The sequence below is a fragment of the Orcinus orca genome, chromosome 4, assembly GCF_937001465.1.
Source record: "Orcinus orca chromosome 4, mOrcOrc1.1, whole genome shotgun sequence".
Lineage (NCBI taxonomy): Eukaryota > Metazoa > Chordata > Mammalia > Artiodactyla > Delphinidae > Orcinus > Orcinus orca.
In genome coordinates this window covers 111,935,958-111,952,937 of record NC_064562.1, presented here as the reverse complement: position 1 = coordinate 111,952,937, position 16,980 = coordinate 111,935,958, and the positions used below count along the sequence as shown (strand labels likewise).

Here is a 16,980-nt window from a genome sequence, read left to right as displayed (position 1 = left end):
CCTCTGTTTCTTTTCCACTATTACAGTTTGGGTCACAGAGAAAAATACTATTTCCTATTTGCAAGGCATTTACAGGAAAACATGAAGGATTGTTGGAAAAACAAATCTATGAAATTCAAATTAACCTTATATGCTAGCCTTTGTCACTAAAGCTGTGCCAAATATGTTCTCCAAAAATCATGTTAGAATATATACATTTCAAAATATTTCTAGGAAGGGAAACATGTTCGGAATGCTTTTCTTCATGTACAAACTCAAGAGAAAGTCAAAAAGCATGTTCACACAGAAAAATGCTCCCAGAGAAAAGATGATTTTGCTAGTTCTATGTATTCTTAACAGAAGCAAAAGCGGTCAGTTAGTACTCCACCTGGAGGTGAGCTTCCAAACCACGAGAGAGCAGTCTGTGACTGGGGCTGAAAAGCTGAAAAGCTGAAAACCAGAGGGGCCTTTGTACTTGGCCTTCTTCCCAGGCACTGACCTCCTCCTGCAGAAGTTTTAAGGGTCCTATGGCCTTCCTTCCTTAAAATGAGATATCAAGGCTGTCAGCTGCTGCCTTTGGTGGCTTTTCACTGCCCCACTGTGGCTGTATGTGGCATTTCTCTCAGACCTCCAAAATGAGGGCGTAAGAAAAACCCCTGTGGAAGGCAGACTCTGCTGCTCCTTGATAAGGAAGACTTGTGCACTGACAGGATCCTGGCATCCTAAACACAAAGTGGCAGAAAGGAGAGAGAAGCTCTTGCCCTAAATAGTAGGGACCACAACCTGGAATTGTTTTTCCACTTAACAACAACTGCCAGGATTAGCCCATTAGAGTCCTCTCTCCACTATCATCCCATGCTGAACCATTCCATATGATTTTTTAAAGGTATTTACTCATGGAACTGTCTAAAAAATCAGTAGCAACTCCTGAAACTCTTAACAACCCCTACTTTACTCCGTCTTGATAAAAACAAAAGTTTTTTAAAATAGATTATGTCTGTTAATGAAGTCTTCCTCTTATTCCTTCTCTTTTTTCTTTCTTGCTTCTGATAGATGAGTGACATGCTTAAAAAGGTACCAAGCATTTTGTTTTACTATTCATCAGCCAATAGTTATTAGGCTTTAATTACCTGCTTCTGTCCTCTGCCACCTTATGGAAGCTGCTGTATGTGTGGTCCCTTGGCAATGAACTACAGATGTCTGCAGTTCATGAATAATAACTACCTTTGTCTTTTGGCCCATTTCATTTTGTCAGAAAGTTTCTTATTTAGCTCTGAATCAGGAAGTCACATGTCTGAATGTCACCTGCATACTGGGAGCTACCTCCACTGTTTCCACGTCCGTAAAATCCATGAGCTGCTTCTTACAGAAACAGTGTGGCTGGGACAATGATTTCTGGTCAGTGGAGCTGCCACAGTGTAGGTATTCAAAGAGAAAATAAACCCATTCAGTTTTCTGTAAATATTTACATTAACCTAGAAGTTAAAGAATTGAGCCAGTTAAGAATCTTCCAAATTTCATGTTGAATCAAATTGTGAATTTGTCAGTTCCACCTTTATTTGTTTCATAATAAACGACCCAAATCCTTTTAGTATTTAACTTTTGCTTGGCACTTCTTAGATTACCAACATGGCATACTACCCTTAAATTACTGTTTCAATCCATTAAATGGCATCCTTGTGGTCTAAACAAGTATTAATGACCATTAATAGATACCTATTAAATGCTTACATTATGCATGCTCAGTGTAGAGAAGAACACAAAATGATTGAAACATGGGCCCTGCTCCCAAGAAGCACTAACTACAGAGTCAAAATACACAGCAGAACATCCAGGTCCAAGTGGCAGAAAAAGTTTTATACATATTTTTTTCAATTTGGAAGCAGTCAGTACTGATTGAAGATTTTTACTGTTCTTTCTGGACACTGCCTATAGCTGCCTCTCTTTAATGCTTCCATAGCATATGGTGTCTATCCCTATAGGATCTCTGGTCAAGTGTTTCAAGCACCTGATTGCTTATTAATGTTCTCCTCCAGACTAGAAGTTTCTTGAGGGGTCTGTTTCATATACATTTATCCAGACTGCCTAGAACCCTTTAGACTTTCAGCAAACGTTTTTTAAATAATTGGATGCATGTGTAAATTAATAAGTTTAAAGGAAACAGGGATGACTTCAAAAGAGTGCTTTTCTTCACACCACCCTTGTTTCATAATTCTCAGTCTTTCTAAAGTTACAATTATTTATACCCTAGAGTCTGTATACATCCATACCAAAGTCTTGTAAGCTCACCTTTTTCATTTATTTATGTCTTCATCATAACACTTATTCGGTAGCTACCGTGTCTTGGCACTGTGCTGAGTAGGTGGTTATGATGACGACGATGATGATAATGTTAGGATTCAGATGTCAGGGCACATCCCATGAAGAATATACAGGAGGCTTTTGGAAATGCCTCCATCCTATGTATCCGCCACAACCGCTGCCTCAATTTCTTAGGATACAGCAATCAAATTAGAAACAGGAGCCACAGTCCAGCTCCAATATAAGAGAAGCCAAGAACAATTCAGTATACTAGATCCTATTAAAAGTCATAAAAAAGTAATGGGATGTTCTCTGTGCTCTCATTCATTCATTCAACAACATTCGTTAAACACTTACCATGTGCCTACTATGTACTATGTACTATGTACTATGTACTATGTACTATGTGTGTAGTATCCTCAACACTGAAGGTAAAAAACTAGATCAAAACAAAATCCCTGACTTCAAGAATCTTACTCTATGAGGGAGACAGAGTAAACAAATATATCAACAGTTTTAAATGCTAAAATAAGTAAAGCAGAGTATGAAGGGGATATCTAGATGTATTTCCCTCCTCGAAAACAAACAAAACTTTCAAGCACTACCTAGAATGTAAATCTTACCTAAAAATTGATTTTCTAATAGAATTTTGAGTTTGTCTTAAAATCCTTTGAAATGTAAGCAACCATACATACATTTTTATACTAAACAACAAAAATCTTGTAAAAACATTTAAGTATCTGCTTTTTTCCATGCTACGTTTCAACAATGGCTTGAAGGAAAAAATGACACCCTACGTCCAGAGACAATTGAAATCTGTTTTGTTTCAGCTGCTTTGAGTTGGACATATATACACTACCAAACGTAAAATAGATAGCTAGTGGGAAGCAGCCACATAGCACAGGGAGATCAGCTCGGTGGTTTGTGACCACCTAGAGGGGTGGGATAGGGAGGGTGGGAGGGAGGGAGACGAAAGAGGGAGGAGATATGGGAACATACATATGTTCATATATACATATATGTATAGCTGATTCACTTTGTTATAAAGCAGAAACTAACATACCATTGTTAAGCAATTATACTCCAATAAAGATGTTAAAAACAGGGGCTTCCCTGGTGGCACAGTGGTTGAGAGTCCGCCTGCTGATGCAGGGGACACAGGTTCCTGCCCCGGTCCGGGAAGATCTCACATGCGGCGGAGCGGCTGGACCCGTGAGCCATGGCCGCTGAGCCTGCGCATCCGGAGCCTGTGCTCTGCAACGGCAGAGGCCACAACTGTGAGAGGCCCGCGTACAGCAAAAAAAAAAAAAGATGTTAAAAACAAAACAAAAAAAGTCTGGGAATTGGCTCATCTTGGATCAGAGAACCACTTAAAAAAACTACTATACATTTGATGTTTCGAGTTCTGCTTCCTTTTACCTTGAGACCCATTACTATTATTTAGTATGTTGGTTATGGATTTAAAACTTTTTAATACATCCATATATACTTGTAAATTTGTGGTCCTTTTAACATGAGTTGCTTTACCTTTGCATTTGAAATGTTTGATTTCTGAGCCCTCTCCCCTCTAAAACCAACATCAAAATACACATAAAACTATTGCTTGGTCTCATCAATCAGAAGTAGTACATCATAGTTTAATTTTTATCTGTTGCTTTATTAATCCAATAATTTCCATATGGCTGCTTGCCTGTTGACTACTTTCTTTCAATGCTGGTGAATATATATATATATATATATATTGTTTTTTTTTTTTTTTTTTTTTTTGCGGTACGCAGGTCTCTCACTGTTGTGGCCTCTCCCGTTGCGGAGCACAGGCTCCGGACGCGCAGGCTCAGCGGCCATGGCTCACGGGCCCAGCCGCTCCATGGCATGTGGGATCTTCCCGGACCGCGGCACAAACCTGTGTCGCCTGCATCGGCAGGCGGACTCTCAACCACTGTGCCACCAGGAAGCCCTGGTGAATATATTTTAAGTGTTTAATGAATCCATCTAATTTTTAAATTATAAATATAATTAAATAAAGCTTCAGGAACACTGGGGCCTGACAGTTTTGTAGGGGGTGGTCACTAAATCATACTTCCTGAAGCACACATTGAGTTCATGTTGACTGTGGGATCTGAACAGGTTCTGCTGTATCTCCTGTAATGATATACAAACAACATGGAGTCTTTATTTTTGAAGTTTGATTCTCAGGAAGATGAGAAATTGCTTCAAGCGACTGAGAAGTTTCAAGCTGAATGTGCCTTAAAGTTTCCAAATCGTCAGTGCCTTACAAGAGTGGTTGACATTAGTGGGAAAACGGTCTTCATTACTCGTTATCTCAAGCCTTTAAATCCTCCTCAGGAGCTCCTTAACACTCACCCCAACAATCCCCAGGCAACAGCAGTAAGTATTTCACAGCCAATCGGTGTTGACGCTAAAAAGGTTTTAAAGTTTCAGTATATTGCCCTCTTAATTAACACATTTCATAGTACCTAGGATAGTAACTAGATCAAGATCATTAATGATTAAAGTAATGATTAAAACTCCTTTAGTACCATGAGGCTTACTTTCTTTAGAAAAGTCTGAAGGTACCAGTGAGGATAATAATCCTTAGTCCATTCTTTCAGGGAACAATTAATTATTGAGTGCTTACTGTGTCCCTGACATTACATTGGGTGCTGGAAAACTAGAATTTGGAAGATGCTCTACACTTTCACAATGTCTTATACAAACATGTTTTCATTATGTATTCTCTATAACTCTGCTAGAATTTGAACCTAGGCCTCTGACTTAGAACTCGTGCACCTTCTGTTATACCAAGATAACTACTCAATATTATATTTAATGCTGTAAGCATCATTAAATTCAAATTAAGCAAAAATTGTTTCCAAGCTTTAAGTATGTACAAGCATGTAGGCCATCCCCGTAAAGCACATGCATACCAGGCCATTAAATAATCATGCATCATTCTCTGCCTGCAAAGCACCATACCCGTCGCAATCTCACACGAACAGGACTGTATGCTGAATGGGCTATTCTTAAGTGGACACAGTAACCCATAACTGTCTTTGGCGAGTGGATAGTATAGAGAGTAATTGCTGCTAATAAGTCATTAATTTAGTAATTTAGGAACAGGGTAATGATATGCCTATTTGCAGATATAGATATATATTTAAAAAAACAAATAAACATTGTGTTCTATATTACATTTACTTTTAATAATCAAATTTTTATTAAAAACCTTAACAGGGACTTCTATTCTCTCTAGCAGAGTAGATATGCAGAAAACTTCTCCCAGTAGAGAACACTTAAGAGTGATGAATAAAATATTTAAAACATGTTTTAAATCATGACTGAAATGGAAATAAGATGAGGAGGAAAACCCAGAGACAGGAAACAACAGGAAAGTAAGACTCCACAAGGGTGAGGGCTTGAAATACTGTTTGCTCTGGGGTCACCCGTAATTCCTAATGCCAAGAGATGGGTTTCAATGGGCCTCAAGGTTGCTGGAGATGGAAGGTAATGCATGGTGCTGGAGCATTGGGTTAGAGACTCAGCCACGGAGCTGGGACCCTTGAAGTGTAAACTCACTGGTAGGTAAACTAGGAAATACTCTGCCCTGCAGAAGACAACCTGCCTGTCTCAGCCTTGACTCTGGATGGAAGAGAAAAAAAAAAACGTCTCTCCTAAGAATTCCTAATCACTAAGCTGTACTTATTCACACTTGGGACTGAAATTTACACTACCTGTAGGACCCCAAAAAACTTCAATCGAAATTTAATTTCAAGAATTCCCTGTTGGTAATGCCCCTAAGTCCCTGTCAAAGCAAACCCAAATTCTTCTAGGAGAACATCCTTTAAACACAGCCTCAAAAAAATTCCACAGAAAAAGTTCCAAGCAACATGAACATATAAAAGATCATCAATGAAGAAATAAGTCACTATGAAGAAGCTAAGTTAGCAGAAACAACATTCTGCAGAATCGGGAAACAAATTACCAGATTCAGAATATAAAATAGGTATGTTTAGTAAGTTTAAGAAATCTAGGGAATTGAAAATATAACAAAAGGACAATAGACTATTAGAACTGACACACAGCGTGTTAAAAGTACTACATGGAACTTGTAGAAATAAAGAATAGTTAAAATTAGAAACTGAACAAACAGTTTAAACCTAACATCAAATATAGTTGAATACAGAGTTAAATTAAATACAGTTAAATACAGAGATAATTCATGAATATACAGGCAAAGAAACTACTTGGAATATAGCACAGAAACAGAAAAAAATGGAAGACATAAAGGAATGGTTAAGAGACATGGAGGATAGAGGGAGGAGGACCAAACTGTGTTTAAAAGAAGAAAAGCAATATTCAAAGAGATAGAGCTGAGCATTTTCAAGATTTGATGAAAGACAACAATGGTTCAGAAAGCCCGATGAATCCCACACAAGATAAATAAAATGAAATTAAACTCCAGGTGTATAATAGGGAACAAAAAAAACAAAGATGATCTTCAAAGCTGCTAGAGAGAAAGTGCAGATTATCTAAAAAGGAACAGTAATTAAACTAACAGGTTTTTTAGCTGCACAAATGAAAGCCAGAAATGGAATGACATCTTCAAAAGACTAAAAGAAAACAGTCATCAAACTAGTAATTTATAACCAGTGAAACTATCTTTCACACAAACATTGGGAGAATTTACAACCAAAAGATTCTCACTTACGGAATTTCTAAAAAATATAAAGAGAAGGAAGGTTCTCAGAAAATCCTAGATGCAACACATAATGATAGGTGAAGAAAACGGGAAATTAGTGAATAAATCAACAAGCATTGTCTTCACAGTAATAATAAAATCAATGTGGTTGAAAAATCAAGATAAAACAAAAATCCTGAAAAAAAATGTATACATGTCAGGACAGGATCTACGAGAGCATTTTAATGCCCTTGTATATTTTCCAAGATGAGGGCAAAGATATTTATTAACTTTAGAGTTTTAAGTTAAATATTCATACTGGAACTTCTAGATTAACAACTTAAAAGAATCTTAAAAAGTGAGTATAACTTCCAAACCAGCAGGAGATAAAATAACAAAAGGGGGTAAAGAGAGTACGGAGGGGAAAAAACATAGGAAAAATTGTAGAAAAATAAATAAAAAGCACAGAATAAGGTAGTAGAAATAGTCTAAATATTTACCAATAATCACAATCAAAGTGAAGGGATTAAACTTTCCAGTTAAAAGACAAAGACTGTAAAACTAGATTTTTAAAACAGCTTGTAGTGGAATTGGCAAGCTGATTCTAATATTTATGCAGCAGTGCAAAGGGCAAAAAAATAGCAAAGACGATCCTGAAGAGAAAGAAGAACTCAGTGGGAAGATCTGCCACGTCATATCCAGATACTTATGAGACTGTAGTAATTAAGGTAAAATGGTATTGAACACAAATAACAAAGAGAAAAATGGAAAAGAATTTAAAAATCCAGAATAGGTCTACTCAAATATTCACCCACTCAAACTTGATATATGACAAAGCTGGCATTGGAAATTAGTAAAAATTGACTATTACATAAATTGTATTGGGATCACTGATTTTACACATGGAAAAAAAAATAGATTCCTGCTGCACACCATTCAACAAATAGATTGAGGACTTAAATATGAGAGGCATTTTTATCTTTATGACCTGAGGTAGGAAGTTCCTTAAACAAGCCAGAAAAAAGCACTACAGTAAGTCCACTACATACGAATCTTCAAGTTGCAAACTTTCAAAGGTGTGAACGTGCATCTGGTTCCAGCAAGGAACCAGAACCTGTGTCATCAGCATCAGGCATGAGTGAAATTGCAGCTTGCCCTCCATCTCCTATTGCTGACAATCCTTCAGCTCTACCATCTCTCACCTCCCACCTCCTCTCCCTCCTCCAGTCAGTAACTCTTCTGGCCTGTTCACTCGATGCCAGCCCCTGTATGCCAGCTGTTGGACTGCACTACTGTACTTTTCAAAGTACTGTACTGTAAGATTTAAAATGTTTTCTTTATTTTTTTGTGTTTGTTTTTTTTTTAAGTATTATGTGTGAAAAGTATTATAAACCTATTACAGTACAGTACTATACAGCCAATTGTGTTAGTTTGGGTCCCTAGGCTAACTTTGTCAGACTTACGAAGAAATTGGACTTACGAACTCGCTCTCGGAATGGAACTCGTTCGTATGTAGGGGACTTACTGTAACTATAACGAGAAAGAATAAATTTGACCATATTAAAACTGAGAACTTGAGTTAGCAAAAAACAGCACAAAGGAAAAGACAAGCCACAATCAGGAGAGGACACTTACAACATATGTAATAAACAAAGGAATAGTAACTAGAATATATTTTTTAAAAACTACAAATCAATTTAAAAATGTACAAAATACTTGAATACAAATTCACAGAAGTGGAAACACGAAAGGCCAATAAGCATATAAAAAGATGTTCAGCCTCCTGAGCAATTATAGAAATAGTGAGTTACAACCACAGTGATGCACCCATCTTGGTTTCTAAATACTACTGCCCTCTAAAAGGAACCAGGACTTCTTAGAGAAATGGCTGCTTTCAGGACTGGGCTAGAGAAAATACAAGATGATCTTCGAGAGTCTTGTTATAAGTGGGGCGGGGGGGGGGGGGTGGCGGCGGGTGCGGGAAGAAGATGAGAACATTTCAAAGAGACCCAAGAGCCATTTTCTTCATCTGTAAAAGATGGATAATAACAATAATCTTCCTCAGGATGTATGGAGAGGATTAAATGAGATAATATTAACACAACACTTAGTAAGCACTTGTGAGCATTCATTTCATTTTGTTCACATAAATGTTTGTGATATATGAAACTTTCTTCCAAGAAATGAGATAGACGATCCAGCTTTCTATTTTATTAGAAAAATGATTACAGCTAATTTTGTTTAAACAGGAACTGGTGGCTCGATATGTGTCTTTGATTCCTTTCTTGCCTGACACTGTTTCATTTGCTGGTATCTGTGACCTGTGGAGCACATCTGATGTAAGTAGTTCTCCCTCATAGACTTACTAGTTTGAGCTGATTTCATGGAACATTAGTAAATGGCTTGCATAATTTTAAATTGTAACACTCATTAGTTATTATAAAAATCTACACAGCCATCTGTTTAGCAGGATGAGCTAAATTCTGAGGTACTTTTTTCTTCCTGGTTCAACTTGCCCAAAGTTCAGAAATTAAACAAAATTATTAATTAAAATTAAAATTATTAATTGAACAAATTAAACAAAAAAATTAATTATTTGCGCACACACACACTCGCACCCACACACACAAAACCACTTCAGATGTCTTAATGCTAATTTATCCTCGCAATGTTACCTTAACAACATCCCAATTTTATTCATAAAATAATCAAAATCACATTCTCTATTACATTTGGAAATTGCATATTCCTTAATGCATGGGCTTTGGAAATTGCATATTCCTTAATTTATGGGCTTCTAAAGGCATGTCATTATCCACTATGTATTTCTTGGTCACCTATCACATGTCAGACACTGTACTTAGTTCTGGCTATCAGCAAAATAAAATGGCCTCTGACCTCATGGAACTTACAATCAACGTATGCTACATAAACTTCCAAATGAGTCTTCAGTAGTATGAAACAAACATGTATTATCACTGGTATTCATTCTGCTTCTGGATCTCATGTTGTACTGTGTTTGCATAAAATTGAACTGTGGTATACAACTCCCTTTGAAGGATAGCTCTAAAAGGAAGAAGCTGAAGTACACTTAAAATTTCTTGCTCCCCAATATATTTTGGCAACATAATGTTCATAATTTTAGAGATAAAATTTCCACAACCTCAAGATATCTGTAAGAAGATATACGAAGAATAGAATATAGTTCATGTGCTCTAGAGCCAGAATGGCTTTTCCACTTCCTAGGTATTGCCTCATCTCCCTGTGCCTCCACTTCCTTATCTGTAAAATGGGAAGATGAGAGTATCACCCTCAAAGGTTTCTTCCAGGATCAAATGAATTGATGCATGCAATGCGCTTAAAACAGTGTGGTGGCCAGGGTGGGAGGACAGGATGTGAACAGGCAGAGCACAGAGGACTTCTAGGGCAGTGAAAACACACTGCATGATACTGTAATGACAGACTTGTCAAAACCCACAGAACATACAACACCAGGAGTGGACCCTATATATAAACTATGGACTTTGGGTGATCATGGTGCGTCAGGGTAGGTTTGTCAGTTGTAACCCACGTGCCGCCTGGCGGGGGATGTTGATGGTGGAGGAGCCTGTACCTGTGGGGGGGCAAGAAAGTGCGGGGAATCTCTGTGCCTTCCTGTCAGCTTTGCTGTGAACCTAAAACTGCTCTAGAAAATAACGTCTTCACAAAGAAAAAGTGTTTCGTACACAGGGAGCTACCATATGTAAGTTCAAAGTAAAACGTGGAACTTTGAAATTTGTCTCCCACACCTCACCCCATAATGGATTCTAGAAATCATGTCATCAATGTCAGAGAAAATACCATGTCCGACTAAAAGTGTTGCGGTATTTTTTATTTTAATGAATTAACAACACAGTACCAACATTTGGAAAAATCTTTTTAAAACAGATCTTATCCTTGAAGGTACTAATTTTAACAATGACTTTTTAAAATCCTATACAGCCAATCTAGAATGAAGCGGTCAGTCAATGCAACGTAATTTTTTGTTTTTAATTTTGGTCAGCAATTTCTTGATCTCCTGGCAGGAGACGAAGAAGAGCATGCAGTATTACTGTGCAATTACTTCCTCTCCCTGGGTAAGAAGGCCTGGCTGGTGATGGGCAATGCTATTCCTGAGGTAAGACCACATAGGTTGGCTCTAACAAAGTGTCCTTGGCTAACATGGATGGCTGTGTTATGTTCCAAATCATGGACAGGACTTATTTTCATAACAATTCTTTGAGTTGCAAGGAAAGTAGCCCAGAGATTCCACAACAGGAAGAGAGAACCAGCAATAAAACATGAAGTGGCTTTCAGGGTACTCGGGCCCTGCACAATGCTTCAGGGTGTTTTTGGCAAATCGGAGCCCTTTACCACCCACAGTCCCCACCTAGCTCTGTCCTTTTAGCAAGAGCCCCCTCCCGCCCATGCTACTAAGAATTCTGATTCCCTTAGTGATCTAGTGTTATTCATGCCAAGGACCGAAGGGGATCTGAAGCAGTGCGGCAAGGACAGAGAGTCTTTCACGCCTGCTTCATCCACAGGCATCTGCTATTAACCTGGCAGGCAAAGGGCAACAAGGCAGATAACCACAGGAACAAAGAAAAGAATGTCCACAGCTATATTTTGGTAACACCATTGTTATTTTTATTAGACTGGAGATAGCGACTACTAAAATTTGTTTCCCCAGCCCACTGCAAATTTCCCGAAATTTGGGGCACGTTTTGGGGGTAATTTGGGGTACAAACTTAGAAAAGTCATATGGACTGAAACAGCTTATCCAAAGAGTGTTTCAAAAAGAAGGGCTCTAGGAATCCTTAGGAATTAGACAGCACAGGTTGCTACTAGACAGGCAGTATCATATCTGAATCCTAATTCATGCTCCATCATTATCTCCCAGATAGCCTGGTACAAGGAACAGAATAATGGGCTAGGAAGTCACAAGGCCTGCCTGGGTTCAAGGTTATGCCCACTCCTCATGAGCTGTGTGACTTTAAGCAAGTCACTTCACAACTCTGAGCCTTATAATGAAAGTGGGAGAGTAAGTTTTGCCCTGCCTTTCCCAGAAGCCTATAGTGAGCATCAAATGAAATCATACATGAGAAATAAATGAATGAATAAATGTTCATTGTAAAAAGAGAATCTAATAATACATAAGTATTCTGAATTAAAAGTTAAAGTCCTTCTTCAGGCTCTAACTCCCAATCCCACCCCCTCCTTGGGTGTACTCACTGTCAAGAGTTTAGTAAGTATCCTCTCAAATTATCTTCTATTCATTTACATAATTATAAATGTATATCAAATATTAATTACTGTATTAGAAATAGAAGTAGTATTCAGATTTAATCAGCCTTCTAAATACTTAAAAGGCAATCTTAACTGACTCTAAAAAGAAAATGCAGTGATTACGTATTTCCATCAATAATCATTCTTCAGCCAATCATAAGATATCTTGCCATTTGCAATAACATGGAGAGACCTAGAGGGTATTATGCTAAGTGAAGTAAGTCAGAGAAAGGCAAATAGTGTATGTGGAATCTAAAAAACAAAACAAATGAACAAACATAATGAAACAAACAGTCATAGAGGGCTTTCCCTAGTGGCGCAGTGGTTAAGAATCCACCTGCCAATGCAGGGGACAGGCGTTCAAGCCCTGGTCCAGGAAGATCCCACAAGCCATGGAGCAACTAAGCCCGTGTGCCACAACTACTGAGCCTGTGCTCTAGAGCCCACGACCCACAACTACTGAAGCCCGCGTGCCTAGAGCCTGTGCTGCACAACAAGAGAAGCCACTGCAGTGAGTAGCCCCAGCTCGCTGCAACTAGAGAAAACCTGTGCACTGCAATGAAGACCCAATGCAGCCAAAAATAATTTTTTTAAAAAAAGAAACATAGATACAACAAAAAACACAGGTGGTTGCCAGAGGGGAGGAGGGGGGAATGGAGGGGGAGATGGGGGGAATGGGGGGGAAGGAGGGGGGGAATGGGGGGAGGAGGGGAGGAATGGTGGGGGAGGAGGGGGGAATGGGGGAAAGAGGGGGGAATGGGGGGAGGAGGGGGGAATGGGGGGAGGAGGGGGGAATGGGGGGAGGAGGGGGAATGGGGAGGGGGGAATGGGGGCAGGAATGAGGGGGGAGGAGAGAAATAGGTGAGGAAGATTAAGTACAAACTTTTAGTTACAAAATAAATGTTACAGGTATGAAATATACAGTGTGGGGAATACAGTCAGTAATTATGTAATAGCCTTGTATGGTGACAGATGATAACTAGACTTTTCATGATGATCAGTTTGAAATGTATAGACATTATCAAATAACTATGTTGTGTACCAGAAACTAACATAGTGTTGTAGGTCAATTATACTTCAAAAACAAATTCATACAAAAGAGATCAGATTTGTGGCTATCAGAGGCAGGGGTAGGGGGAAGGGGAATTAGATAAGGTAGTCAAAAGGTACAAACCTCCAGTTATAAGATATATAAGTTCTAGGGATGCAATATACAACATAATAAAGATAATTAACACTGCTGTATGTTATACATGAAAGTCGTTAAGAGAGTAATCCTAAGAATTCTCATCACAAGAAAAAAAAATTTTTTTTCCTATTTCTTTTAATGTATCTGTATGAGATGATGGGTGTTCACTAAACCTACTGTGGTCATCATTTCATGATGTATGGAAGTCAAATCATTATGTTGTACACCTTAAACTTATACAGTGTTGTACATCAATTATATTTCAGTAAAACTGAAAAAAAAAAACCCACAACATACCCCATTTAACTTAAAAAAAAAAAAAGATATGTCGGTTGAGTAACATGACCACTATTCCTATTTGGTCACTATATCACACTAGTTGCAGATGCAAGAATTTTGCAAAAATAAACTTTTGATTTTATTAATTCAGCATAATCTAGAACTGCAAAATAATTTTCACCATTAGCCATGGGGTTTAGAAATTAGGGGTCCAACTAAAATAATGAACTGTCTATACAAACTACTCTTGACCCTAATAGCATAATTAATCGGAAACTGGTTTAATGGCTATTTTCCTTCAGGGTCCAACTGCCTATGTGCTAACTCGGGAGCAAAGTCACTATTTAATATGGAATCCCTGCAGTGGACATTGTTATGGACAATTTGATACATTCTGCCCCTTAAAAAGCGTGGGCTGTTTAATAGGTCCCGATAATGTAAGTATTACCATTTCCTCTTAAATGTGGTTGACTATTGCTTTTTTTAAATTGATCTGATTTTAATAATATTTTGTGTCAAAAAAATTTACATAAACATATATAATACCAATTAAAGAAACGCAGTGTCAAGCACAGTGGCAGAACTGTTCTAAATAAAAACTTCTGGTTGAATTAGTCACCTGATCTTCGAGAAGCAGAATGAGGTTAAAGAAAGAATTTAGGATTTAGATTCAGACGACCTGAGATTGTATTCTGGCTTGTCCTGTTTTCCCTTCCAAAGTAAGAGTTTACAATGCCGAACTCATAGTATTTTGAAAACTAAATGAGCCAAATTTATCACCCGAAAAGACTGTCTTTCTTTTCTTCCTTTTCTTTTTCTAAGAGATTCCCAGGTACCATCAGGTGATTCTGCTTGCACCCAGTTTGGGGGGCCATTTAACTATGAAGGGTACTCTATAAGGCGCTGGTTAAAAACACGAGTTATGGGATCACACTGCCTGAGTTTAAATTCCAACATCATCATTTACTACTTATGTAAGCTTAGGAAAGTTTCTTAATCTTATACAGCATCAGTTTCTTCACTGGTAAAATGAAGGTATTTGTTAGTAATTACTTTACAGAGTAGCTGTGAGAAGTAAATGAGATAATCAATGCAAAGCAGCTAACATACAGTAGCAACCCTGTGTTGGCTACTGTGACTGTGTTTATAATCATTATCTACCTGAGTGTTCTCTGAACTTTATCTGTCAGAAAAGTCATTTGAGCATATATCCCCAATATATGTATTTTTATTTATAAATTATATATGTATTTACTTATGGATCAATATATTATTTATATTACACACAGAAGAAACTCTTAAAATGAAAAGAAATAATTAGAAGATCTAATATTTCTTCTATTATGTCTGTGATGTGCACCCTACCTTGAAGACCACTGGTCTATGGGTTACTACTATAATTAGAGATAACATATGCCAAGCACTCAGCAAAGTACCTGTCTTTCATAGGTATTCAGCAAATGGTAACTATTATTAACTACAAGTGTGAAAAGAGCAGTGTAGTGTACAATTTGCATGTTATTATTTTTAATTAAAAGCAGTATCATAATCATAAATGATCTGCTAAGCTCCATCTATTAATACATGTAGAGAACCATCTTAAGGTCATATTAGTAATCAGGCAGAGTCAACAGGCATTGAAAAAGCCTACAGAGAACTCCATTCTTTGTCAAAATTATTAGTTCTCAAAACAATCACTGTATGGTTGACTAATTCACATAAAGCCCAAGTTTTGTGAGGAAGAAAGACCCCCTTTCCTCCTCTTCTAACAAGACAGGCAGCAGTGGCTCATGATGCCGGCCATCCCACATGGCAGCTGCTCTGAACCTGCTCTAAGCCTCGGCCACCCTCAGCAGAGGACCTCAGGCTCGCTTTGCAGGCCTGGCACTCTGAAACCTCAACTGCCCCTGCTCTACCACACCACCTCTTTGGACTGTCAGCCTTTTTCCTCCTCCACTCCTTTGCCAAGAAGTAAGTCTCCCCCTTCCACCCATGTTTGTGTTTCTACTCCTGTTCCAACACTTGGCTCCACTAACTGTCCCAACTTGGCCTCTATATGTTTTCTCTCTCCTTCTCCATCAATAGGCTCAGAAGTCCAACAATTCTAAAACATGCTTCTCCCAACCCGGCTACAGCCTAAACTACCATTGCCCCTCCTTCCTTTCCTTCCAAAATTCTTTAAATATTAATTATATGCCCTGCTTCCACTTCCTCAGTACACTCAGACTTTAACCTCCTATAATCTAGTCCTCTTCCCTAACCATTCTACAGAAATACCCTCTGAGAAGTACCATTGTCTTGCTAATGCATAAATAAATCCAATGGTTTACTCCATTCCTCACTCTCCTGTCCTTTTCTATGGCACGTGACACAACTAATCACCTCTTCATGGAAAAAAACACTTTCTCATCCTCGGTTTACTGATAAAGGACTGTTGATTTTCATTTCTCTGCAATAGTTCCCTAGGTTTCTTCCACTGGCTTTCCTTTCCACACCTTAAAAGTAAATTTTCCTGAAAATTCTACATTTAGATTTCTTGCAGAACCACACATTATTTATTATATCTCTATCTAGTTTATCCTGGCAAAAAAAGTCACAATTCTGTCACTAGCCCCAGAATCTTTGGGTCCTGAATTTTCAACTGTTTGCTAGACACCCAGATGCTTTACCAAAATCACAAACTCAGGCCATCCACAACTCGTATCATTTCTCCTTTATCTCTAAAAAGAGCTCCTCCTCCTGGCCTTCCTACTTCTGTGGATGTCAGTTACCCCGATTCCAACCCCAGAACTGTCCTTGATTTTCCCCCTCCTTCACTTCCTCCTACTTCAATCCTTTTGATACCAACTCATATAGATTCTGCCTCTTCTGTTTCCAGGTCATATCATTATTGTTTCATCCTGCATTACTATAAGTAGCCAACTAAATAATTTGTCTCCAATTCAGTCCATTATTTGGTACACTGATACATACCTGTTACTGAATTTCAGCTTTCATCATTCAATGGCTCAAAAAGTACTGAGGGTACCTCACCGTATACAGATTTAAAAATAAATGTCTCACCTTGGATTTGAAAGCCCTACGTAACCTGACTTCTTTTTTTCCAGTGCTATTTCCCACTACTTTCTGCACATTCCCTACCCTACAGACAAATTATAGTTCTTAAAGACCCTGCCTTCTTTAAACGGCTTGCCCCTACCCCCTGCTGTCTAATCTCGAAAGAGCAAGGAATATTCCTGTTAAAATAGAA

At 38.2% G+C, this 16,980-nt stretch overlaps 1 protein-coding gene and 1 long non-coding RNA gene across 16 annotated transcripts in view; one reads left to right on the top strand and one right to left on the bottom strand.

Annotated features, from left to right (window-relative positions):
• The window catches only part of LOC117197712 (uncharacterized), a 180,266-nt gene that overhangs the window by 152,014 nt on the left and 11,272 nt on the right, over positions 1-16,980 (bottom strand). The gene's annotated exons all lie outside the window — the stretch shown is intronic.
• The window catches only part of CC2D2A (coiled-coil and C2 domain containing 2A), a 137,868-nt gene that overhangs the window by 115,125 nt on the left and 5,763 nt on the right, over positions 1-16,980 (top strand). For 9 of the 15 annotated variants that reach the window (XR_004478510.2, XM_033410664.2, XM_033410662.2 and 6 more), the window contains 4 exons: positions 4,465-4,668; positions 9,208-9,297; positions 11,001-11,114; positions 14,033-14,167. Coding sequence is in view for 13 of the 15 variants with exons in the window: in XM_033410664.2 (XP_033266555.2) it covers positions 4,465-4,668; positions 9,208-9,297; positions 11,001-11,114; positions 14,033-14,167 (543 nt within the window). In the remaining 2 variants the exon portion in view is untranslated. Of the gene's footprint in view, positions 1-1,032; positions 2,034-4,464; positions 4,669-5,033; positions 5,115-9,207; positions 9,298-11,000; positions 11,115-14,032; positions 14,168-16,980 lie in introns of those variants that run through there. The other 6 variants (XR_004478511.2, XM_033410670.2, XM_033410669.2 and 3 more) reach the window with 6 other exon arrangements.